Source organism: Enoplosus armatus, chromosome 23 (genome assembly GCF_043641665.1).
Source record: "Enoplosus armatus isolate fEnoArm2 chromosome 23, fEnoArm2.hap1, whole genome shotgun sequence".
NCBI classification, from domain to species: domain Eukaryota; kingdom Metazoa; phylum Chordata; class Actinopteri; order Centrarchiformes; family Enoplosidae; genus Enoplosus; species Enoplosus armatus.
Window position 1 is genome coordinate 11,929,733 of NC_092202.1, and position 26,999 is coordinate 11,956,731.

Consider the following 26,999-nt stretch of genomic DNA (forward strand, 5'->3'; position numbering starts at 1 on the left):
CACACACATATACCATACATACTCATACCATACATACAGTATGTGACAATGAAATGAGGGAGAGGTATCTATTATATCCAATAGAACCCAATGTAAACTTCAGATAAGTGTGTATGTGTCTGTGTTTAATGTATTTTATCTGTCCGCATGATTGTTTTCATGCACGGAAATCGGAATAAATAACTTGTTTTTCTGATGAATCTTAGCGTGCATGCACTTGCATTTTGTTGTTTATGTTTTTTCCTTCTACTTTACAGCTATAAATGTTGAGAAAAGTCCAATAAAAAATCTTCACTAATGTCGCCATGTTAGAGCATTCCATTGAAATGATAAATGTTTGTGTCGATGTCAGTGTACATGTAATCCTACCTCGTGAACAGCCACACAATGTTTTGTTCGTCATGCATGTAAACATTCATCTAAACTAAGCAAGTGTAAACAGTGACGCTGTGCCTGGGTTCAGTCTGGCGTTAACAGACTCTACTTCACCAACAGGACACGAGCTAGAAAACAACATCCTCGCTTTTCAGAAAAAAGAATTCTCGTTTATGAACGAAGCGGATGGAGCAGAGCACAAGATCGCCTGCAGCAACTTAAACGTGGGAGGAGGGGATTATTTTAGGTCAGCTTGCTTTCTTGCAGAGAGTTAGATAAAAATGTGTGGTTTCTACACTTTGGTTTTGTAGGTTTAAGATTTCCCCCTATACAGGTAGGTCAGGGGCCACATCCCTGCCTGTAAATACTCAAAAGAAGCCTTAAGGGCCCTTTGCCAAGGTCTTTTTTCAAGTGATCATTTAATGAATTATTACCCTATATGCCACAGCACTGCTGTTAGCAAACAGTTCCCCACTTACACATAAAGCTGGTACAGAGCAACGTTATCATTCATTTGGAGTCGAGTGTGTGGCTCCCTGGCAAATTATAACTAAATAAGTTTTTGGTCAAATATTTGGTACAATATTGACTATAGCCGCTTTAACAGAAAAGATACATCATGTGTAAGTGACACATGTCCCACAGAGGAAAACGTTGGCGCTGCTGTGATCTACTGTTCTGCTCCCATCTCAAACTATTCTGTTGTTGACTTCCTTGTAACGTTGACTAAATCTTGTCATCCGTGGCCAGGGGTGGAATCCGAAAAAGATTAGCACAGCTCTGCTGAAGGTTTAAACTCAAAGCTTATTTTATATGTTGTAAATCCCTCAGAAATCTCTGGGTTCATCCTCATTACTGCCACACAGACTCAAAGGAATCCAGGATTGTCCCTTCAAAAAAAGTTCTGGTCCTGCTTCTTTGCAAAGCTTAGCGGTCTCTACGCTGTACTGTACATACTGTCTTTCTCTGTGTGTAAGTGTGTGTCTACTGTATGGGTGCGAGTGTCTGTGCGTGACCATGTGAGTGAATGTGTGTTTATGTTCAGAGCAGCCTCCCCAGCACCACTCCCTCTCTGCTCCTGGCTTCTCCTCGGAGAATCTCCAGGAAGCCCAGTTTTGTCAAAAACTCCAGCCTCTGACGGTCTGTCGGCTGCACCTCGCAGAACACACCCTGAGAACCTACACACAGGGAAAAAGAAAGGATAACACGTTTTTCAAGATAGTTAAATGAAGATCTTGTTCTCCAGCTGCATACACAAATGCTCAAACGAACACTCTAAAGAAAAGTCAGAGGTGTGTATAGAACAATGCCTGTTGGAGAAAATTTAAGAATTTCAACATTCAGGATTAATATCAGCTCCCCAGCAGGCAGGCAAATACATATTTTAAAACTACTAAATTTAATGGTATGAAAACATCTACAGGCAGCTTGGAGTATGTTAAGTGGTATTACGAGACTGATTCAACCCTCCGTGTTTCTCTGCTCTTCTGTTTAGCCTTGAGCCGGTGAGCACTAATGCGAATGTCGACAAGAGAGTCCTCCAGATGTGGTATTCACACACTGTGCAGAGGTACGTGAATGTCTTCCACAACATTTCAGATATACCTTCATTCTATCAGCGCTGAGGGTTGATGGAGCTTTTAGTAGTGGAAGTAACACATACACACTCATACAATGACTGGACACCCTGTCCTCACCGTTGGCCTTGAGTGCAGTGAGGAGGGCGGTGAGCAGGGTGCGGCTGACGCTGATGTCCACCAGCTCAGGCAGGGCGTCCAGTCGCAGCTGAGAGGGGAAGTGATAGAGGAGAGAGTCTGGGTACTCTCCCTGGTCCTCCTCCATCAGCTGGATCAAGTCCTACACAAAGCAGAGACACATGGACATTCTCACAATGATGATAGGTTATGTTCTGGAAGTTCACTTCATCCTATTCATTGCTGAGTGGTGGACATTTTTGCTTGTCAGTGCTTGTTTGATGGAGGGTTGTGGGAAAGGGTATGCCATGCATATTCCTATGTGGTTGTGGTTTCCAACAACCGCCACTAAATGATACAAATGGGCAATGCCTGACTGATGGGACAAGCTCCCCATTGAAATGTATTTTTCTAAATGAAACATTTATTGTAAGTCACTTTGGAAGCGTCAAAAGCATCAGCTAAATAAGTGTCATATAAAAACTCATCAGACCAGAGTACTTTCATGTTACCCAGCAACCTAACAACAACCTGTGATTAGTCCAATGTACTTGCTGTCTGAGGAGCTGGTGAGCAGTTTTTCCTGGATCAGAATTTGCTAGCAGGGAGATTTTCTCTCCCAAGTTTCCAAGTCATAAAAAAGATACAATAAAGGGAAGTCAGATTTATGAGGAAGGAAAGTATAAGTAAGAAAAAACTTACGGTAATAACTAATTACATAAAACACTGGTGTTATGTTCCCATGTCTAATAAAGCAGGAACAGACGCCATTCAAATGCTTACCAGCTCTTTGATAAACAGTAAATCCCTGGACTGGAAAACTCTTTCTACCTCCGCACACCTGGCTGCAGTGTCAATGATAGTCATCCAAAGTAGGTCTGTCGGTGTGCACCATGACGCACAGCACTCCGCGTGTCATGGTGGGCAGATAAATCCTCCACAGATGTCAGGGAGTGACTGTCCCTGTTGCTCACCACCGGCTCTGTTTGGCTCTTTGCCTCAGATCCCTCAGCTGTTGGTCATGATGGGCAACAGCGACACTACAGCCGAGTGGTTATCTCCTCCCAATTTCAACAAAGATATTCTCAGGTAAGTGCTCCATATTATTCACATTTGTAGTACCACTACCATAACTACCATCTATTCTTACTGTTTACGACTATACCACTGTTGCACTACATGCACCTGGCAACACAATTGCCAAATCTGCTTTCTATGTCCTTGTATGTCTATGTGGTTCACTGCTGATACAGAAACTAGAACCCCATAGTAACATGGAGAGGTGGAGATAGACTACTGTTGGTGGTATTTACAGTCCAATCTGTGTATGTGTGTGTGTGTGTGTGTGTGTGTGTGTGTGTGTGTGTGTGTGTGTGTGTGTGTGTGTGTTTTTATGGTTTGTTTACCTGTATTACCCCCACGTCCCAGCGGGTTATTAATCCATCACAGACTGACCCAGATGGTGTAACTGCAGGTACCGATATGTCCCAACATTTGTGTGCATAATTTCACCTGTGTGTCTATAGCTCTTTGTGTGTGTGTGTGTGTGTGTGTGTGTGTGTGTGTGTGTGTGTGCCCTTCAGAGTGACAGAATAGTTCTGATTAAAAAGGATGTTTCATGACTTCTTGGCTTCTTCTTCTCCACATATTCACCTGTGTGTTGGGATGTGTGTTGCCCCCTTTGGGTGGGTACTTGTCCCTCATGGCAGGCAGCCAGCTGGCCTGGCACCGCTTGGCAAAGGAGCGAACATCCAAGATGCCCAACACGCAGCCGCACACACCCAGCTCATCCTCCAGAATGAAGCTGTACTCGGGGCACAGCGCCAGGCACGGTCCGAGACATCTATAAAAGACATTACTATTAAAAATATGTGAATGTAGTATTCTAATAATCCACTGCGGGAATGTTTTCCAAAGCAGAAGATTACTTTGTCTCCTCTTTCTTTCTCTCTCTCTCTCAAACACACACCTGTCTCCTATGACATCTGGGTGAGCAGAACTGGACTCTTGGCCCCCCTGAGTCCTCAGGTGGAGTTGGCGCACCATCCGATACAACTCCACCTTCACACACACAAAATGAAAAAATAATGTGAAAAATATCAGCGTTTTGAAAGATGGCTGTGATTTCATGCCCCAGTCTATTAGGCCATATGTTTCCCCACACCAGTGTGAAAATGCTGAGCTAGATCTTAAATGCACCTCTTTGACTTCCATCATTGTCATTGGTGTATGTGTGAAACAATAACATGTGTGGGTGGGACTCCTCCTACCTTGTCCTTGCTGTGGTAGGGCCTGATGTCATAGAGACGAGAGGTAGGGAAGAGAGGAGGAGGATGAGTGAAGATTTCACTGCTGTTGCCTATTGGGAGAAGCATCTACAAACACACATACACATTAGGCAGTTATAAAATGATTGTTGATTTTACAGAATCCATGAGAAATGTTATACACCTACCTGCACTTCCCCAGACACGCCCCCTTTGAACACCCATGGCTCAGACTCCATTCCCAGTAGATCTGCCCCTGTGGTCTTCCCACACCCTAACACGGACGAGAATCAAACGTCAGTCTGGTGACATCATGTGGTTAGAGCCAATGAAAAGCCACAAAAGTTGATGGAAAACGATTGCACAGTTAACTCAGCTTTAAATATTCACGCCAGCATAAAAGTTCAGTGTTTTACAGCCTCACAGCTCCTAAAGTAATGTTGGTGGTAATTCACTTTTTTTTCAGTTTTTTATGCGGGTGCCATAAATATTTGAAGCATAACTGGAGGTTCAGTCCTCACTTCACCGTTATCTGCTGAGCTCCAGCAAGCTAGTGCTGACAAATAATGATGGGATGTTGTTCAGGCAGATTATACTTTAGATAGAAATGGTTTGTGCAGTAGAGGCTACTTGCAGTTAGTTGTTTCAGGCATAGACAGGGAGACAAAGGGTTTAAAAGTCATGCCTACTCACAGTGGAAGCAGTTCCTCCAGGTGCCCAGGGTGGAGCTGTCACTCAACACTCGTCCATCTGAGTGAGATAGGTGAGTGGGTGGGGTTAGATTGTAGTATATAGTATGGTATACTATAACAAAGAATATAAGAGCATAGTATAGCATACAGTGGCATACTACTGGTATATGCTACACTATACTATACTAGGAAAAGTATTATTAAGTAGTATAGCATAACTACTACTAGTATTATAGTGTATTATAGAGTAGAATAAAATAATATACTACATACTGGTATACCATTTGATACGATCCTACGCTATGCTATACTAGACTATACTGCTATTATCATACTATACTATAGGCAAAGTATTATAGGGTAGTATAGCACTTAGCATATGACAAGTATATTATACAATACAGTACTAGCAGAGTATTACAGGGTAGTATAGTATAGTATACTGCTGGTTAGCTATACTATACTATACTAAGATCTTTTATGATATGCTATTCTATGCTATGCTATACTTTAACATAGTTTAGTATAATATAGTACTATAATACTATACTATATTATACTATACTATACTTTACTGTAGCAGAGCATGGCACAGTACATTCTAGTATAGATCAAAGAATAGCATAGTACAGTATTGTACAGCAAAGAGTTAATGTGACAATAGTAACAGCACAGTATACAGTAGTGCAGTAAAGTAAAATACATTATATTATTCCGTATTCCCATAGTTTCCTGCCTCTATCTCTTTTTGTACTCACCCAGCCAGCATATGAATGCTTTAGCCACCAGAGCTGTATTCCTTAGGTCCCACACATAAGGATAAAGGTCATAGAGCACCGCCCTGTTGGCCCCACCCACCACGCTGCAGTGGAGCTGTGCTATGTCTTCACACAGGGACAGGAACCCAGAGGCCCGGCCACGCCACTCATCAATCTGAGGACGTGCATACACGTACAAATGGTGACATGCTTCTCATCACTCACAATCAATCATCACCAGCAAGAAATCTACACAAGACACACACTGACCTTCTGAGGCGGCGCCTTCTTGCTGTTAGCGCTGACCAGGTGGCAGTTTGCTTTCAGCCAGGTCAGGTCCTGCAGCAGTTTCTGGGCAGATGGGCCATGCTCGTGCGGCAGGTAATGAAGACCAACCAGCAGCCGCACCTGGGACTCACTTAGCAGGCCCTTCCCACCACAGAGTCCCCGACCCTGGGCCTTCTGTCCCCTGCCTCCGCCTGATGGTGCTCCAGGCCTGGATCCTGGAGGTTGCTGATTGGGTTGACCAGGCTGGTTTGACTTCTTCTTCTCCAACTCTCGTACCTCCCTCTCCCCTTTGACCTTAGTGGGTGACGACGGGGGCGAGCTGGAGTTCAGGGGGAAAACAGGAAGCTTGGCCACAGATGAGGTTCCTCTGAAGGTGGAAGAGCAGTCGGACCTATCGGGAGTTTTGCAGCGAGATGTTGGAGCAGAGGAGCGCTGGTCTGCTCGTGTGCTCTGCCGGCCTGTAATGATAAAAAACAAACAAACACAGATTATGTTTTAAAGTAAAAATATAACACTTTGGTCAAAAAATGTTTTTGTTGTACAACCTTCAAAATTACAGTTTGTGCTTAACAGTGCACAGAAATAATGCAGATGATGTAAAAAATTGATTTGATTGGTCCACTCAAAGGTCATGAAAGTGGATGAGCAGGTGAAGAGTCCAGTCTAAAGTCAGCACACACACACACACACACACACACACACACACACACACACACACACACACACACACACAGCACAGTACCAAATTACAATGTTTTACCTGCTTGTAGTGGTTGGTTGAGTTCCTCCATCCAATCACGTAGTGCAGCGGACAGAGCTCTATCAGGACAGTATTCACACTCCTCATCTAGAGAGTATACAACAATTATGTAATTATATATGAGGAAACTACACATTCATACAGTACACAGTGCAGAAAACCACTCTCAAGTCCCTTTACATAATCAGCCTGTGGTGGTCATAGCATTCCAGTTGGACATGTTTTGGTGGACAAACCTACCCACACATACCTCTTTGTGGTGTGCAATATTAATGCACGAGTAGAAAAGAAGAAACACACCTTTGTGTGAGTGGAGAAACAGAACAGAGAAAATATACTTTTACACTGAAACATGACATTTGGAATTGTTGCTTTGCCAACATACTCCGGAAATACTGCAATATTATGTCATGTGTCTATTTGGAAAATTGCCTGTGGGAATTAAGACACTGGCAAAGGCTGTTTTGCAGAGAATTAAACATGACAAGGAAAATTTAAGAACTGATACTGAGATCAACTTCAGCTCGATGCTTAAATGCTAAACATAAAAACTCTTTTACATGTCTAATCTCAACTCTGATCCTAACTCAAACCTGTCATTCTTCCAGCTCCATAAAAATCCTGTTTTATATTATTTTAGTCAAATTTGAAACGTACTAGAAATCATGAAGTTAGTTCCCTCTCACACAAAAAGACTGAATCCAGTAATTACTTCTAATGCTACCAACACCCCATCCCCCTCCCTCCCATGTAATCATTAAAATTCCTCTTCCATTTCCATCCACATCACAGCCTGCCCTTCATCTCTTTTCTCATCCCCTCCCTTAAAGCCCATTTCTCCTCCAGCCCTCCGCCTTGTTTCACCTCCACAGAGAGACCTTCCTTTGTCCTTCCTTCTTCTCCTTTCTTCCTCCATCACAACCCTCTCCCCACTCGGTCTTCAGAATAACATCGGACGTTACAGTGGTTCTCTCTCCTACATTTTCCCACACAACTGTTTCCTTGTTTTCTTTCTCTGGCGGTGTTCTTGTGTATTTCACTGTCATAATACATTTAAATGCAATAAATACAAACCAAGCGTCAAATTAAGGTGAGGCAAGAACTATTACAGCTCCACTATCAACACAAAGTCTTACAGTACACTTCAAATATAAAACCTCAGGAGTATATCCACTTTGTGTGAAATAGACGGACTAAATGAATCGTGAAGCTAAGATCTCTCAATTATTTCTGAAAATAGATCCACTTTGCTGTGAGATGAAGCAGATGAAGACTGATGATGTTGGTGAATTGTGCAAAGTATTAGGGAGATATTTTTATTCTGTGTAACTGTAGCTGAAAGTCTAATAAGTAACTTTGTCCAGAACAACAGATGGAGCTTTAATTCCTACAAGTTCATTTATTTGTTAAGTAATATCACACAAATTTCTGCCTGGTGGTTAAAATTGCATTAGTTACCAAGCAACATCGGCTTATTAAACTGTTCTCCAGGAAGCAATGAGACTAACTGTACATGGCTCAGGTCTGGCAGAGCCAATATCAGTTTATTAACTCGGGACATCTCCTGTCTCATCACTGCTGCTTCCAACTGCTCATTAATCCTTTTGCTTTTCTGCGCCTCCACCGATCCCCTCACCTTTCCTCTCCTCTTTTCCGGCTCTGTACCAGCTTCCCAGTGAATGGAGAGGGATGTAGTTGGCTTCAAACTCGCAGTTGGGGTTGAGTAACAGGCCTCTCAGGTGGCTCCTCAGCTGAGGCTCTCGGCCCTTAAAAGGCCCCAGGAAGAGACGTCTGGAGTCGTAGTCATTAGCGTGCAGGTTGTCCCAGATGAGCGGGGGCCGCTGAAGGACAGACTCCACCTCGGCCAGGCAGTCCACAGACAGTTTCCTCGAGATGACCTTACTGCCTGCGGGACCCACAATGAAGGGAAAAGGTTGACAAGTGGAAGCCTAAAGTTTTGAGAAACAGGTCTGAGACCACAGGAGACTGAAATAAATATGTTGTTCTCTCCCTGTTCCTAAGGCACTTTCAGACCCATCAGTGTCTTTTGGAGAGATTTCCCTTTATTTTTGGTTCTCTTACCCAAGAAAGAATAACGCCATTAAAATCTCAACATTCACCAAAGGACCTCACTAAGGCTACTTGAAGATGTATGACTGCAAACTTTATAAAATCAAAACTGAAACAACCCTCAATTTTTGCTAAAAGGTTTGCTACTCATTTGCTCATTTCAAGTATGAAGATGGTTATTAACATCTGACAACCATCAGGTACTCATGCTCTGAGAGCCTACCGAAGCATAACGAAACAAACTGACTGCTGCAAGAGGAAAATGTTTTCTCTGAATAGGTGGACCATCAGGTTTCACAAGATGCTTACTTGTTCATGACACTGTGACTGTGCATGTTTTCTTGAATAGCTTTGTTGCATGTTTTACATGCGGTCTTTGTTCAGATAGGCCTCCCGGACGTACTTCTGCTGTCCTAATTCAAATGAAGGCAGGTGTTGCCAATGCTCCAGCACACATGGAATAAACAAACCCCAACGACTGAAAAACTGGTTAAGTATACAGTGTGTACAATATATGTGCTCAGGAAGGTTTGCTTTGCCTACCCTGTAATGTTGACTAGGGAAAGTGCAAAATTAGCATAAAAGCTGTAGTTCACAATGTAGTTTACATTACTGATAAAAAATATTTAACTATCATGTTACAACAATGAAGCGGCTCCCAACGAATTGCTTCTGAGGTAGAAAAATAAGTATTCGATAATGTCTGTACATGTGTGTGTTTCCACTGTACCTCCATATGTGTGTGGGCGCATGTGCACCTAAAGGGTTTTTTGGTCTTTGGAGGAGGTTGTGTGTGGAATGGTGCCTGCACTTAGTTGCATTTGTGTTTTGCCAGTGTGTGTGTGTGTGTGTGTGTGTGTGTTGTTATTAGCCAAGAGATTGCAGGTCAACTAATGAGGCTATAAAACAGAAAACAAGAAAGTGTACTTAAAGACTTTAAGACTTAAAGGTTTATATCTGTGAGAAAAGAGCAACATTATACAGTGTAGTAAAGAAGACCGTTGTGAAGTGTTTGATTTTAAGTGTTTGATTGTAATTAGTTCAATTAGTGCATCAATCAAATATTTAATATTCATGCTAACATGTGTATTTGTCTCACCTGTCCATATCACAGTTATGTTGGGCAGCAGGTCCTCTCCAACTGTCTGCAGGTAGGGAGACTTTGATATACTGGGAGAACACAGAGAACCACAGTACTCTACAGGGAGAGAGAAAGAGACGTATATTTCATCATCAAACTTAATGTAAAATCTGCCCATGTCACATTTTACACGGCTCTGTAGACAAACAAACATTTCAATTCAACCCAGTTCAGCACTCCTACCTGTAGGGCAGAAAAGGAAGACGGGTGGTTCCCCCAAGAACCGATACATCTCATTGGTTACAGTGACCTGAGCATGGGCGAATGAAGAAAAGGCCTCGCTGTCGGCCTGACACATGGAGTGATCGATGTCATCAAACAGAATGGCGAATGCCTGGCAACCCAGGTCTGATACCTGGAGACAGAGAGATGAGGTTATGTGAGAGACAAAGAAACTCACATCCCCGAAAGTTCCATTCCTGCAGTATTTATTATTTCATTGTGTCATGTACCTGTCTCAGCTTGCGTTTGAGCAGTGTCAAGTCACAGGAAGAGGAGAAGACGATGTCCTGACCAGGAGAGAGGGCATAAACAAACCTCAGGTCTCTCGACTGGGCCTCCACTATGAGAGTACGCAGCTGAGCTGAAAGGAGGAGGGGGAGAGGAGAGGAGAGGAAATTTGAAATTGAAAGTGAGACAAAATGAGACACATTGGCCAGTGTTTGCATGATAAACATCACCAGACTCCTCATATCACATTAGTTTCTCTTGAATCTCAATTTTATGTTTCTCCAAAACATAGTTCCACATTACGTGAAATTTATATCTATAGCTTAGTAGGAAAACGTGGAAGCACAAATGGGTGCATGGATGGTTGAATAGATATATTGAAAGATGGATAGATGGATGAATATGATGCTCTTACCCTCCTCTTCAGGAGAATAGACTTCTCTCCACAACAGTCTGTGTTTCAGGTCATCTTTTGGGCCGTACAGGTAGGTGTTCAACCCCCAATGCTGCATCCTGGGGAGGGAACATGTTACTCAACATGTTACTTTAAGTCATTTCATTGTTAAATCTGTGAATCTGCAACAAGGGGAAAAAACATCCATTATCACTGCGGTTTATTTTTTATATACAGTTGCTTTGTTAGAATGTATTTTGTTTTTGCCAAATACTTTGAGCATTTACCGACATTTTTTTGATTCAAGCATTTTTTGACCAACTTAAAGTATGAAATTCTCAAGTCCGAAAGGGCTCTGTTTTTTTCTGTCCAAACTGCAAACTGCTCACTTTTGAAATGATTTCTTAAAGCAGGTTTAATAAAGATTTACAAAGAGTTTTTAATCACTAGATTTTTCTAATGTTGTCCTTATAGCTGCTATTTTACTCTCCTATATCTCTGTCCTTACATTGTAGCTCACATTTCGATCTTATTTGAATTTGTTTCTTTACAGTCTGGTGATGAAGGTCCGAGGACTAAAAGATCATAAATAAAGTGAATACAAGTGATCAACAGTGAACAGGATTTTTTGTTTAACTGTCAGAGTGCAAGAAGTTTGCAGTAGTTCTGCAAATCATTTTTCACATGCTTTGAAAATAGAATCTATCACTTGATGTATTTGTTATATACATTTCATCCATCTTTTCCACAGTTTGAAGCCACAGCTTGAGCTTTTAGGAGCTCAGAGAGAGGCAAGGACAGAAGGAGGGGAAAAAACAGAAAAACAACAAGCAGCAAGAAAATAGACCCACTGTATCGATCGTGGGGCTCCATGGCCGCCTCTGTTACAGGAAATGACCTCCTGAATTATAAATAGAGCATAGTACTAGGAGTGAAACAATATCTACATCACACACACACATACACAAAAATATGAATATGTACTGTATCTCTCTCTCTCTCTCTCTCTCTCTGAACATGGACCAGCTCTCGTCTTCCTTGTCATTTTGTGGGTGGACTACGTTCCCACTCTCTCCCTGCTTCACTTCCTGGACAGATGGTACGTAAGTCGCCTCCACAAAGCTGCAACCTACCTCCCTCAAAAAAACGCACAATCAGACACACACACACACATGCACATACATCCACAGCCCTACTCTGACAAACTTATGCAACACTCATACAGCGTATGAATATTGCCTGCACCCGACCCTTGAGTCTAAAAAAGCGCGCTCTATAAATAAACCTGGAGCCCACACATTCAGCTGCTGCTACACAGACAAAAGTTTTGGAAGACAAATTCATCCTCATAGCCTCTTCATAAAGCAGCGATGGCCTGTTTCACAGTGTGTCGTTTGCCAGTTGCCGCAGACTCCATTAAGTTTAGGGACACATTATAGTGACTCGGTGATGGTAACTGATTGTATGTTTTTATTACAAATATTAGGGCAGGAACAGTGTGCTATAATGATTTGGTCCGTATATTTGAGAGCAGTGGAAAGGAAAGAGCAGCACAAACATCTTATCTCCCAGGATGTAGTCGGCCGTCACTATTGGCTGTTGAACTGCAAAACGGTGTCACAGTTCCCAACAGGGATTCGTGTCCCTCCACTCATTTGTAAGATCAGTGTGTCACCCACAATTAATTGGTTCCCTGCTAACTACAAGGTATATACAGCGTATCAGTTCACATTTAACCCACTGTTGTCATTGGGCCTTAAATGGCACTTTGACTATGTTTTGCACTTGGAAATCATCTTTTAGTATTCTACTGTAGATCACTGTCATAGAAAATCACTGCGAGCTGATTCAAGCTGAAAGAGCTTGTGTGTCTTTGTGAGCTGATGAAACTGTTGATGAAGATGAAGATGTGTTGTGGTGGTCCCAATAAGGAGCTGCCTTGGTTTTGTTTACTCAAGATTCAAAGAGACTCGGCTCAGGACCCTGGTGCCTTGATATTGGATTACTGTCTCTTGGGGCACTCATACAGTATGGAACATTTGATTATCTTGAATGTTGATTTTATTTGGTTTAAATGGCTTTTGACCATCATTTTTCTGTTGTCATGATGCTTGCAAAAGACAGCCTTTTATGGCACTACACTGGTATCGCTCCGCACACTCTGTGGCTACCAACTAAAGACTGTGGTTGTGCTGAACAGCTCCCTGGTGTGAAGGCCTCTGCATGAAAAAAAAGAGCGGTGCCTTGACCTAGCTTCTAACATCAGCTTGCTAGCATGCTCACAATGATAAAGCTGGGATGCAGGTATCATGTTTACCATGTCTAACTTAGTTTAGTGTGTTAACATTTGCTAATTAGCACTAAACACAAAGTACAGCTGAGGCTGTACTTTATAGAAATATTGACCTAGAAATAAAATGACAGATATAGAAATTTGGACCTGATGATAGCACTATATGAAAAAACAACAATAACAATTCATCCTGAGGGGAACATGAATGTCTGTTCCAAATTTCATGGCAATCCATCCCATATTGGTTGAGACATTTTACTCAAAACCATAAATGTTAACCTCATGTGGCCGATAGAGGAAAGGTCAGGGGGTGATTAAAGTCACATGGATTCATTCTCTGGACACCATGAATGCCTGTACAAAATGTTGTGCCAATTCGTCTGATAGATGTTGACATACTTCCAAAAAAAACACAAAGGTGAACTTCATAGTGATGTTACAGGGAAAGTCAGGGGGTCACCATTCATTAGGATCAGGAGATGACCGTCAGACCAACATTGACAACCCTACATCCACGTCACTCGCATGGCTGACAACAGTATCTATGGAACCAAATGATCCGCATTCCCATCTTTGATCCTCTTTCTCCATCCTTCCAGCCTCCCTCTCCTCCTCCCGTCATCCATGGCCGAGCCTCAGGACTGACGATGAGCCTGCCCTTTGCTATGGAGTCATTCTGCCTCAGTGATTTCTCTCAGTTCTGCACTGAGATAGAGGCGTGATTTGATCTGGATTTAGCCAGCAGGCATCAGGTTAGTAGCTCCTGAGCTCACGCTATTCATGTGAACAACAACAACAAACTGACCAGGTTAACAAGACATATGCATTGACACCTGCGCTCACATACATACAGTACAGGTTCCTTACAGTTTACAAACTTCAGTAGTGGCACACTTACCATTGGAAGAGAACTTTCCTCTGATCCATAGACCAAGGCCTCCCATAGAAACCTGCAGAGAATGGGTGCAGACATGTCACTATAAATCCACACCTTCAGACACACATGATCACTGACATAATGAAACACCTATTGATTAGTTCTACAAGGCCATGCAGGGGACACCTTTCTAGAACTGTTTACTATTAAATGCATTAATAGTTTGTGGAAATCCTTTTTGACGCATTACATTTATTTTCTATTGATCAGTAAATAACCGTGTGTGTTTGTGTCTGTATATATTGTATGTAAACAGACATGTGAGCGTGATCATTGAATATGCACCATGGCATTCCATACCATACATCACATCATATTGTTCTCTGTACAATCTTTTAGTTCCCAGCTCTGCAGCAATGACTCACAAAGTGAACAGTTATCAGCGACTGGACACTGTTAGAGGACACTACAGCGACAGTACAGTATGGATGGGAACATAAAAGGATGCGAGCTCTTCCTGTGCTTACTTAGTCACATCCCCTCTGTGTTTGGCAGAGACATAATTCATCTCCAGCTGCACTCTCCATCACATTTTCTATTTTTAGAAATGGGAGCATCTCCAGTGTCCCTCTCCCTCCTTTGTGTTTTTTGAATAAGTCTGCAATATGTGTGTGTGTGTGTGTGTGTGTGTGTGTGTGTGTGTGTGTGTGTGTACAGTAAGTGGGTCATAGTGAGAAGTAAATCGGATCGACTAAAAATCCAGACTGCTCCTGCATGCCCCGTGGGGAGTGTGTATTCTGGTGTGCGTGTGTATGACATGTGTACCTGCGTGTGTGTTTGTGTGTGTGTGTGTGTGTGTGTGTGTGTGTGTGTCCTGCAGAGTGCTCCCCACTAAGCCAGACCCAATTACTAACTCTGTTGGATACCACCACATGGAACTGAGAAACACACAGGTTTGAGAGGTTCCAAGAATTTGCAATAAGGTGTGTGTGTGTGTGTGTGTGTGTGTGTGTTGTCACTGCGATATGAATTTCCATATTAAACACATCCCAAAGGGCCATGAAACCGGATTAGCTAAGAATTATAGAGCTGAAACATTGAGACGCTGGACAAACAGACCAGTGCTGAAACTGACAAAACATTTTAGTAAGTTTTATTTCAATTTAAAACCATTTTAACAAACAATCGCCACTTTTCTCTCACTTTACTCGATTAATCAAAAACATAATCTGTGAATATGTTTGTTAGTTATAAAGATGACAGGCACATTTCCACTTCATTTTAGCAGCATATACTGTAGATCTGTTCTCACCACTACCAGATGTTTTGACAAGCCACATTTCTGCCACTTTGTGATCACATAAAATCACACAATCATCTCCATGATAACCACTATCATGATATAGTGTGGTATCATGACTACCTAACTTTTGTCTTTTGCTGACTCAGAGATTCACAGGTGACAGAAATGATGAGATTCATCTCCTGTTCTCATGAACAGTACGAACAAAAATGTACATTAAATGAATATTAAATGCATATGATTGTCATTATTGTTGTCTTGTGAAAAAACATTAGAAATCCTTCAGATTGAATTACATGTAAAACAATATTTCCGTAGATTTTTAGGGTCTATACTTGCAACATATAATCAGACACATATTTGCAGCATAATTTCTTCATATTGTGTGTATGTGTGGTTGTGAGGTGAGAGGGTGCATGAAGGATAACAATAATCCCCTTCCTTCTTTTGCAATTATCATCATCAGTTTCTTCTTCTTCTTCTCCTTCACAATTTTCTGCAGTAATTAGTGTGTATCCTGCTTTGTCATTGTCATAACCTGTAGCTGTAACCTGTATTATTATTAGCACTGCTGCTAGTGTTGTTATCTCCTCCTGTTCTTTATCATCATTATCCTCATCATCATCATCATCACTATCATCACCATTATCCCCATCACTTCCAACATCAACAGTACTCTTCATTGGCATTTGTTCATTTTCATCCCACAAATTGTCCTCTCCTTGTTTTCTTTCATTACAATCACCATTACCATCATCATTACAGCGTTCTTCTTCGCATCCTCTGTCACAGCATCTCCATCATCATCACGACAGTCATGCCATCCCAACAAACATCACAAACAACATCATCATAATTAATCATCTTCACATTCACCATTATCACCATTGATATTATTATCAATATCATCACATCATCTTCATTTCCACCATTACCATCATCTTCATCACCATTAGGATCATTATCATCATCATCTCCATCATCATCTTCATTACTACCAGCCATTATCCAGAGTATTTCCTCTCCTTAGTCTGCAGCCTTTGAACCAGACATTATTGAATGCTTTTCCCCGCCTGCTCTCTGATCTCCACTTCAAGCCTTGCTGATCACCACCACATCATCTCATAAAGACCTTTACATCCTACCTACGTCAGTGTTCATGCACATACCACCACTCTCACGCCCCCCTTTAGCCAGGGTAAGCGACAAAACAATGCTGAAATGTAGGTCAAACGGTAGTCTATTCAAAATCATCCCCCGGAGGTAAGAAAAAATCACATGATCTGACAGGAGGTCAGTTATGAAGTCGGCCGCTCTTACCTTCCACCACCCCACAAAGAAACTGCCTCTTCTCCTCCATCCTGTCCTCAGCCCCGCTGCCTCCCTCCGCTTCCAGTCGGGCCTCAAACGAGCGAGAGAAGGCAAGATGCTCCTCCCGTCTGTCAGCTTAGATACCGGGGATATTCCTCATGCTTCTCCTCGATCTGCCTCCACCTCCTCCTCTCCCTCTCCTTCTCTCTACATCGCTGGAGCTCTCGTGCTGCGTTCACGTGCTCAGGGGAAGCTTCCGCTTTCGAGCACTTAACGCTCATAAAAATAATAATAATAATAATAATAATAATTACAAAAGTCACCCTGCGAATTTAACATAGATATAAGCCTATCCTACTGTATACTGTAGTGACAGACCTGTATGTTTATTGTTATGGTTTCATGCAATATAATAATGAAAATGAATAACTTTGTAAAGCACTTAGGCTGCCTAAACAAAGGTAAGTTAATTTACAATAAAACTACAGAGTGAAACAATAAAATATGCTAAAATAAAAAGACCACAGGACCGTAAAATTAAAAAAAGGTATATAATACAGAATAAAACACTAAAATATCAGTAGGATATTATTAACATTTTTAATAGGCATAAAAGGGGAACACAATTATAATAAGTAAGCTGTCTGACTAGAGTGGAGACCCCCCCCAAAAAAAAAAAAAACTATGATACTGCTTTGTCATTTGATCTGTTACACTGTATTTTTTTTAATTAATTCGCCCTTGAATTTCTTTGTGCTGTGGGAATGTAAAAAATCACTAGGAAACAAAAAGGCAGGGCAATAGACCCTTTTCATGGCAGACATTTTGAAATAGCAAGAAAAGCACAGGTGTAGCCTATCTAATAACGTTATTAATAACGGCTGGTATTGTGTCCGCTGTCTTACTGGACTGGCTTAATGAGACGCGTAATGGAACAGAGTCACCCTGAATGTTACACCTGTGCTGTTCCTCCTGGCTGCATTATCCTATTTGGCCCGCAGGGGGCAGAAGAACTACAAAGCAAGCGGTCAGGCAGCCCTGGCATAGTTGAAGTTAGCTAGCATTAACTGTAAACATAACAGCTACATAATTATTCAGCATACACAGAGCAACATTATCATCCTGTTGAAGTTGTATTTCTGGCTACCTGACAAATGTAAGTCCAATATTCACGGGCCCACCTCTGTTTAGTCCTTACCAACTCTTCTGGAAAACATCTTAGTCTTTAGCTTTGTGTAACATTAGCAGACGTTAGCTAGCGCTAATGTTGAGCTTTCCACCAGCTAGCTTATTTGCTAAATTTTCATAGTGCTGGGAAGGTAACGTTAGTTTAACTGTTGAAGTGGGTTTACTTCTAACACCAAAGTTAAGCACGCCATTTTACATTAGCTATTAAACATAGTAATTTCATGTTCATGTTAATTTAAAATTTTGAGTTGCTAAGTCAAGTGTTGACTAACATTAGGCTACAATAGCCTAGCTAATTGTTCCATAACATAACATTAGAAAGTGTGTAATGTTGATTAAAAGTGTATTTCATTTTTTATTGAAACATTTTATAGATTATAGTTTAATGTAGTTAATAAAACATGATATAGCAAAAACAGAACACTACACTAACGTTACAGGGTAGAAATGCTTAAACATTAATAACAGGTTTTCTTTGACATTCACATATAACTTAACAATTAGCATTAACGTTAGATATGAAGATTTTAAGTGAAAATAGGCAGTTGTCAATATCTTAATATCACAGTTTAGTCCCATACAGCATTTCAAATGTGTTCAACATAAATGTAATATTGTTTCACTCATATCGTTAATTCATTCAATAAAAGTGGCTATAATTGGTTCTGTGCTAACAGTATACAGTAAAAATAACGCTACTTCTTTTCAATTGTTTCTCTGTGACAGCAGTTCTATATCGCAACCATTTTTCCATCATGACAAGTCCCCATTCAGAGAAAATGCCGACTTGCTCACTTGCCCACCTTCTCTATTTGTGGTGTCAGTGTTTTTTTCCACATAATTCAGATTATACCGGTAGCCGTGAAGGCAGCATCCGCCTCCGCTTCCAGTCTCCTGTCCGCACAGGCGCACTGGCCTCCTGCAAGCCAGAGGAGAATGGTGTGTGTTTGTGCTTGATCATCATACTCAATGGCCATTTCGTTACAGCCTAATTTTTAATATTTTAATCATTCTGCGAATTTTGAGATGTGGAGAGCGTGTGGGTGGGGTGGTTGATCTTTATCTGTTCTCTGGATGCATGAAAAAATAAACACTGCTAATGTAACAACAAAATATTTTCCAGGTGACTGTTTTGAAAGCTGTCAGGATTATAGGCCTAAAACTGTATGTTTATGAAATGATTAGGCTATAATGCTGTCTTACTTTCTGCCCTTTGTATTATAATACTCTGTGAAACACAGTTTTTTACACATTGTTGTACACTTACACTCATACTGATTTGTAGTATGTGTTTGTAGCCTAACAAATACATTTACGGTGGGATATGTGTATATCACCTTTGTACATTTACTATGGTATCACTGTGAATTAATAGGCTGCTGTAAAAATCTGACTTTGAGCACCCCTTGCTGGAATTAAATTAAATTACACCAGTGCCGCATCAGAGGGTGAACTGATAGTAGGTCAGGTTCATTTCTCACAGTGGAAACCTGGTTAGTGTAACAGCCTAAAATATGTTTCAAGTTTTTTTAAATACACAAAATTAGTTTGAAAATGTATTTAAGAATGTGCACTAGATGACACTGATATTATCACACTGCCTACAATTTGTATCTTGTTGGATGGCTGATATGGGATTACTGTGGTAGTAATCAGATCCTTTAACATGCCAGTGCTGGGGGCTGCTAGCAGGATGGAGCAGAAGTGCTAGCAATGAAATGCACTTCGTGTCTGAGGAGAGCTAACTGTGAATTATGGTACAGTTAGCATGATTACACAGTGTAGTTCACTACTGTAAAGTTCACTATATAGAGGAGTGCTCAAACCAGATAAGCAGTGATTGATTTTAGCATGCTACATACACCTGTTGGCTCACTGTAAGTCTTGATTTAAGAGCATGTAGGTAGGTCATGTTTGTATACAGGTATGTATAATGCTAACATTCATAAAAATAAGAACGTATGCATACAGTAAGTTACCCATGTATTGTCATGACAACTACTTTCAAGATGCCCCTGATCAAGTAACTATGGAGTGTGTTTACCTGAAACAGAAACAGGATGTGCTGACAAAAGGTGTGTACATCCTTGTAAAACCTGACCTGGCCTGATTTGATGTGTTGATTTTTTTTACTGGCTTTGGAAGTTGCTATGTTTATAGGTGGAAAAAAACAGTAGGATTAAAGATAGTAGCATGTATTTAGATTTTCACAAAGGCACCAAACTGTATTTATATCCATGCTTTAACCTACCAGTATTTGCCTAAATTGAGAACATTTAGAAAGGAACATGAGCTGGCCATACGTAGTGTAAAGATTTCTCCCCTTGAAAAGCTCATGCAAACTACATCTCTTTCCCAGCATGACTTGTTTAATGCAAAACGTCTTGACTGAAACCTGTGCTCCTTGATCAAAAAATAAATAATCCATCCATCTTTATTTATGTATGTCTGTCTCTGTGAGTGTGTCAGGACCCAAAGCAGAAGCTTCTTGCCAGTATAGCAAAATTGCAGAACGAGTTGGCTTACATGAATCATGGGTAGACCGTCCTTGCTTCAGTAACCTGGCCAACAACCCAAACAGGGTAAGTACAGAATAGACAGAGGAAAACATCAAGACATCAAGACAGCATTAGGATGCAGGGTGGTTTGTCGCCTTCACAGACCATTGTGCAGTCAGTTGATTAAACCCCTTAGTATCCTTAAGCAAGACAGTGAATCCCCTCAAGCTTCAGGGGACTCCTGTGGCTGACCTTGACCTCTGATCTCCCACTTTACAAGAGTAGGAGAGGGGAGCTCTTCTCATGTCACCTTGACTGGTGAGGCGGCAGTCCCAGTCGTAACCACATGAGGCAGTAGACCATAACTGACATTTATGTCTGTTATACAAATTTTTAATTTGTAAAGTTCACAGTTACATACAGTATGTCACATCGATTTATGAAGCGTTACTAAAACTACAAAAATATGAGTCTGCATCAAATCTTAATATGTGCACACTGGACAGTGATAGTGATTATGTCTGAAATTAATATAAAAATGGAGACTCCCATTCAGAGCTGCTACTAAACATTATGTACATATCATAATAATTTGTTGATGGTAAATTGATCAGGAATCATAGATGCATTGTATAATGTAATACAGTATGTTTAGAAGGTGTTTTCCACAAAAGTAGTGTTTTAGTAGGCATGTAGTTCATAAGGAGACAAAGTAACTCCTAACCTCGTCACAGAACACCATAATTTGTCCAATAAGAAGGGGTGTCCCAGGTGAAAACCAGTCTGCAATCTGAGCAAAATTGAAATGTAACCAGCGTGATGACAAAGAGGAACAAGGAAACAACAGTGGTAAATCACATGGCGTGACTGAAAATGTCTGTTAATATACCAAAAGAAATCAAAAGAAATCCGTCAAGACACAGAACAGTTTTTAGTTAAAGAGAGGAGTAATGATGATAATTATGTTCAGTTTGACACATCAGAAGGTCTCATATGAGAAAATGGTTTTAACACTGCTTGCATGGATACATAACTGTGAGGGAGTGGCAGGGGGGAATCCCATGGCGTACAGCTTTTGGGCAACTGCTTCCTCTAAGCATAGTACTGTCAACATTGAGAGGCTGGTTAATCAACATTTCTTACAGACTAAGGTTTTACGATAAGTACGTGTAGCAGAAATTATTTTGGTGGGAATTTACTTTTCAACAATATGAGAAGACCAACTTGGGTTTAGGTAAGCAGGGAATTGTTCTAACGTAACTATAAGACTAGGGTGTAAATGTTTGTAAAGAGGAAGATATTACATTACAGAGTTACTTTTATGAAGTTTTGGTGAAACTGATGGTGTAACAACTTCAACATAATCCAATTATGTAACAATAGAATTTGATAAAAATTATGTAGTAGTTGTTGTTATTGTATTGTACTGAATTATACTGTATATGACAAAAGACACTGCTCTGTGCTGTGTAGTGTGAGACAAAGGAGGTTAAGCACACAGGTTAGGTTTGATCCGCATACCTGTGCATCAATGCATTTCAAAGGAAAACATAACAAGGCAAAAAATGTTCAGGTTTAGGGTTTACATCCTGATTCCTGCAGCAAGGTTGTCGTTGTCATAGAAGAGTCTGTTTTTCTTCACTCAATCTTACACCCCCAAGAACGTATTATTAACACTCATAGCACTGATAAACATCGAACAAGTTCTTAGCTTTCATACAAGGGACATTTTAAGTCCTGCATTTTTAAGCAGAAAGAGATTAAAGAGATAATAGTAAGTAGAATCAATAACTACCATATTCTGCAAGGAAATGTATTGGTCATCTATATACTGTATATATCCACATGTATCTCATATGAAAGATAAGTAGAGTTGGTTTACACATTTTAGTAGGAATTAATTAACATTATGTATCTTTTCAAATGCATTTTCTTCAAAGGTGTAGCTCATGGATTTCAGGCTCATCATCTTTGTGCTCACAGGTTGGTGCCTCTTGTTTGATTATTCTGGCTGTCTATTTAAAGCAACTTAAAGTCTTCAGTCAGTGCTGTATTGTAGTATTTCTGCATTGGGTAGAACTGGACAACTTATAAGACAGAAAATGCTTAAAATGACAAAATGAAATTGTTCTAATGTTTGTTAATTCATCACTTGTGTAATATAATGCATATATTCCCTGCACGGGTGTTCAGGGCAGGAGTTCCAAGACCATAAAATGTTGTTTTCTGTAGGGTATCATAGTCAAAAATGAAGATTATGGTACAGTGACAAAGAAACTCAATGAATAGATAATACAATAGGAAGAGAGGAAGGTGTGTACCATATGTCTCAACTCATTTTGAACACTGTGAATGTAATCATAATCAAACAGTCATACAGATATTTCTTCACGTTTACTCACTCCTTTAAAAAAAAAAAAAAGAGGAATTAGAAACTTAGGTATAAATTCATCTCAATAGCTCTTAGTATGAACAAATACAAAAATATTTAAACTCCTGCTGTTGTCAAACTGCTTGCAGATTAGAGTTGGCGTACAAAAATCTCATCAATGAGGAAAAAGTGTTGTAAAACCCCACAGTAACACACACCCTGATGCATAGTGCCTCTTCATGTTCACTGTAAAAGAACATAGAAAGTCTACATGCTTTATAAAAAAAAGTAAGTAATAAAACTGAATATGCTTTGTTTTAGGAGCACTGGTCAATGTTGCCTCTGCTCAAACTCGTCAGTACCACTTTGTGAGTACGCCACTGAACTGGACTGAAGCTCAGAGCTTCTGCAGACAGGTCTACACTGACCTGGCCACCATAGAAAACGCAGCTGACGTCAGTGCCGTTTTCGACACCACATCGAGCTACACGGGCAAGTTCTCAATATTGGAATACTGTATATTTATGTAACTAGAAACACACAACAGCCAGGCAACAACCAAGTTTTTGATACGCCTGTTATAATTAGTTAAATTCATAAAATATGATCATGTGGAATGTGAAAGAACAACAAAGCTAAACTAACCCTCAATGAAAAGTAGAGTAGTTAATTTAGGTGATGTTTAGTAAAATCAATTTAGCACTTTTTTAATTCCAGCTGTTTTATCTTTTTTAACAGGCAAGGCTTGGATAGGTCTCTATGATGATTTGCTTAACAGCTGGAGATGGTCCCTGAGTAACAGCAGCTTCTATGATGAAGGAGAGACAGAGTTTAGAAAGTGGTACACTGGACAGCCCAACAATCTTAACGGACAGCAGTACTGTGTGGAGCTTATTACTGGGAGTCCATACTTTGGCTCGTGGGGAGACAGTGAGTGCAGCAACACACGAAGATTTGTGTGCTACAAGGGTGAGTTTTCTTATAGCATAAGAATTAACAAAGGGCTAAATAGATCTTCTACGTAACATTTCCAGAAACATCTCACCGCTTCAATGTATTTATGTGTGACGTAAGCAATATTTCATCCCATTGAATCCAGATCTCTAGATCTTCCCACTTTCTTTCTCTGACACTCCTGCATACATTTTAGCAAAAATTAGTGTTGTCTACAAGTCCATCTTGACATTGTTCATAACTTCTCTTCATCAATATATTTCCAGGTACAGTAAATGGCACATCATCCTTTGTGAAGGTTGACACACCTTTGAATTGGACCGAAGCTCAGAGGTTCTGTAGACAGAAATACGTCGATCTAGCCAGGTACAGTATGCACTTATGAAGACTTATGAAGACATACAATACTACAGTACTGAACTGAATTTCTGTTTATGAAATCAGGCTAAATCAGTATTGTGACAGTTGATTGGAATCTGTCCTACTGTTTTATTTTGTCCTTTTTGTCATTTTAATCCCTCTCTTCCTGTGTCTGCTTGCTTTGTCTGTAAGTTAAGTATTTCTCATCCTTAGTTTTATGACTGTAAGGCACTTGGAGCTGAGTCACATGGTATGATGATGATGATCATTGTGATGATTACAAGCATTATGAGAAATAGAATAGTAGTAGTATAGTAGCAGTATTATACCTTTTGTAAAGTGATTATGTCGCACTGATTTTTTATATTTCCAAACAATCGCTAACAATGCATTTCCGTGTGCAATGGATTTATTTTGTCTGTTGTGTTTCACCACTTCAGTTATACTTAACCTTGATGTGTACATGCTTCTGTTTCTCTCGCAGTATACGAAATCAAACTGAAAATGACCTCATCACAAACCTCATCACAAACCTGGCATCCAATGTCTTTCTGTGGATTGGTCTGCACCGGGAAAAACTGTGGTCAGATGGGAGCACCTCTCTGTTTCGAAACTGGGCCAGTGGGCAACCAAACTCTGGCTCAGAGCAGTGTGTCACCACAGCGTTCAGTGACTCAGGGCAGTGGTCAGATGATACCTGCTCCCTCACTTTGCCATTCATCTGTTACACAACAAGTAGTGCATCTTATTTCTGCTCATATACTGTATAGAGGTTAATTGCTGGATTAAGGCAGTTTGCATTGTATATATACTTTTAAGATCAAATTCACACTGAAAAAAAACAGTTGAACTTAGATTTGTGAATTTGTGCACATGGACAATTCTGTTAAAGCAGAAACAAGAATGTTCTGTATTTTTACGGCAGATAAACCTGTGGAAATCTAGTGATCATGTTGTAAACAGCACAGTATTTAAAAATGACGCACCTATAGAAGTAACTTTTCTGTCTATAAGGTGAATGTTTGCCATCGATACAAATGTTCTCAACAGGCACAAACCCACCAAAATCAAGTCAAATGAAATGAAGTCTCTCATAGCAGAAGTCTGCTATTGAAATTAATGTTTCAGGTCAAGAAAAACAAATACCATAAAAGTGATTGACAGTCTGAACATCACTTAAGATAGATCTTGGATTCTGTTTAACATTTTGGACGAATGAGTAAAACAACATTGACCATCTATAGCTTACATGAATGTTTCTCATCAGTATAATGCTGATTGACCTGGGAAATTATGCAATAGATTGAACCGACAATGCAATAGTAAATCCATCAACTGATTAACAAGTGGTGTTGGATCAGCATTGGAAATGGTAATTATGTAAGTGATGTACCAATGTGAGGTACCAAAGTACATTATATGTGTTGCATCAAACAGCTGATTAATTTAATAATATTCTGGAATTTCTGTCTCAAGTTGTCCTCTTTGTCTCAGTTCCACCCAATGCAGGAAGCTTCAGATCAGCAGGACAGGATGAGACCAGTATCACTCTGCAGTGGAATAAAGTGGACAACACTGACAGCTTTATTTTCCAGTTTAATGGTACAGAGATCAACGTCACTGCACCAGATGGAGACGGACCAGTAACTCACACAGTCTCATCTCTCACTGCTGGAACTAAATACACATTCACTCTCTTCTCTGTGTTTGAGAACGTCAGAAGCAGTGGAGTAAACGTTACTGCAGTCACCGGTAAGATATTTCACTTCATTACTATACGCTGTACCTGCTTAGTTCGCCATCATTTGCTTTTCCATGCACCAGTGTAAAACTAAGACGTATCTATTGAGTATAATATTCACTACATGAATTTGCTGCTTCACAACATTCACTTTATTTGCATTGTAATTTAACGAGGGAATGTTTTTGCCTGCACAATAAAAATCTCTTTAGACACAGAACCTCTCATTTTAAAACTCTTTTAGGTCGTGATTCTTGATTTATTGTCGAATACGTCTCTGTTGTCAGTGTGATTGGTATAAAATGTGGCAACTGCATCAAGGAAAAAACGTTTTTCGTAATGCAAACAAATTCTTTCACGTATTCTGTCTCTTACAGACAGCTATAGTTTTTATCAAGGTGGGGATGCAAAATGAATCATCTTTAACAGCCAGAGGGAACTTTCACACTTTTACTGACAGTCCTTTATATAATTCATCTTTTCACTGCTCTTTTTTCTGTCTCAGCTCCTCCAAACACAGGAAGCTTCAGATCAACAGCACAAGATGAGACCAGTATCACTCTGCAGTGGGATAAAGTCAACAACAACATCAGCTTTGTTCTCCAGTTTAATGGTACAGAGATCGACATCACTGCACCAGATGGAGACGGACCAGTAACTCACACAGTCTCATCTCTCACTGCTGGAACTAAATACACATTCACTCTCTTCTCTGTGTTTGAGAACGTCAGAAGCAGTGGAGTAAACATTTCTGCAGTCACCAGTAAGATATTTGACGTCATTACTATACGCTGTACCTGCTTAGTTGTCCTGCTTAGTCTCTGTTGTCAGTGTGATTGGTATAAAATGTGGTAACTGTATCAAGGAAAAAACATTTTTAGTAATGCAAAAAATTCTTTCACGTATTCTGTCTCTTACAGACAGTTATAGTTTTTATCAAGGTGGGGATGCAAAATGAATCATCTTTAACAGCCAGAGGGAACATTCACACTTTTACTGACAGTCCTTTATATAATTTATCTTTTCACTGCTCTTTTTTTTGTCTCAGCTCCTCCAAACACAGGAAGCTTCAGATCAACAGCACGAGATGAGACCAGTATCACTCTGCAGTGGGATAAAGTCAACAACAACATCAGCTTTGTTCTCCAGTTTAATGGTACAGAGATCGACATCACTGCACCAGATGGAGACGGACCAGTAACTCACACAGTCTC

At 40.3% G+C, this 26,999-nt stretch overlaps 1 protein-coding gene across 1 annotated transcript; it reads right to left on the bottom strand.

Moving 5' to 3' along the window:
- Positions 1-1,416: 1,416 nt before the first annotated feature.
- Positions 1,417-16,722, bottom strand: LOC139305897 (protein O-GlcNAcase). Its single transcript, XM_070929847.1, has 17 exons — positions 16,683-16,722; positions 14,081-14,132; positions 10,911-11,008; positions 10,498-10,628; positions 10,229-10,400; positions 10,004-10,102; positions 8,471-8,740; positions 6,835-6,921; positions 6,057-6,532; positions 5,787-5,961; positions 5,030-5,086; positions 4,525-4,610; positions 4,340-4,444; positions 4,039-4,130; positions 3,723-3,912; positions 2,073-2,232; positions 1,417-1,553 (listed from the first exon to the last, which is right to left on the bottom strand). Exons 1-17 carry the CDS (start codon positions 16,720-16,722, stop codon positions 1,417-1,419), a joined length of 2,427 nt encoding a protein of 808 aa, XP_070785948.1.
- Between the last annotated feature and the right edge of the window lie 10,277 nt (positions 16,723-26,999).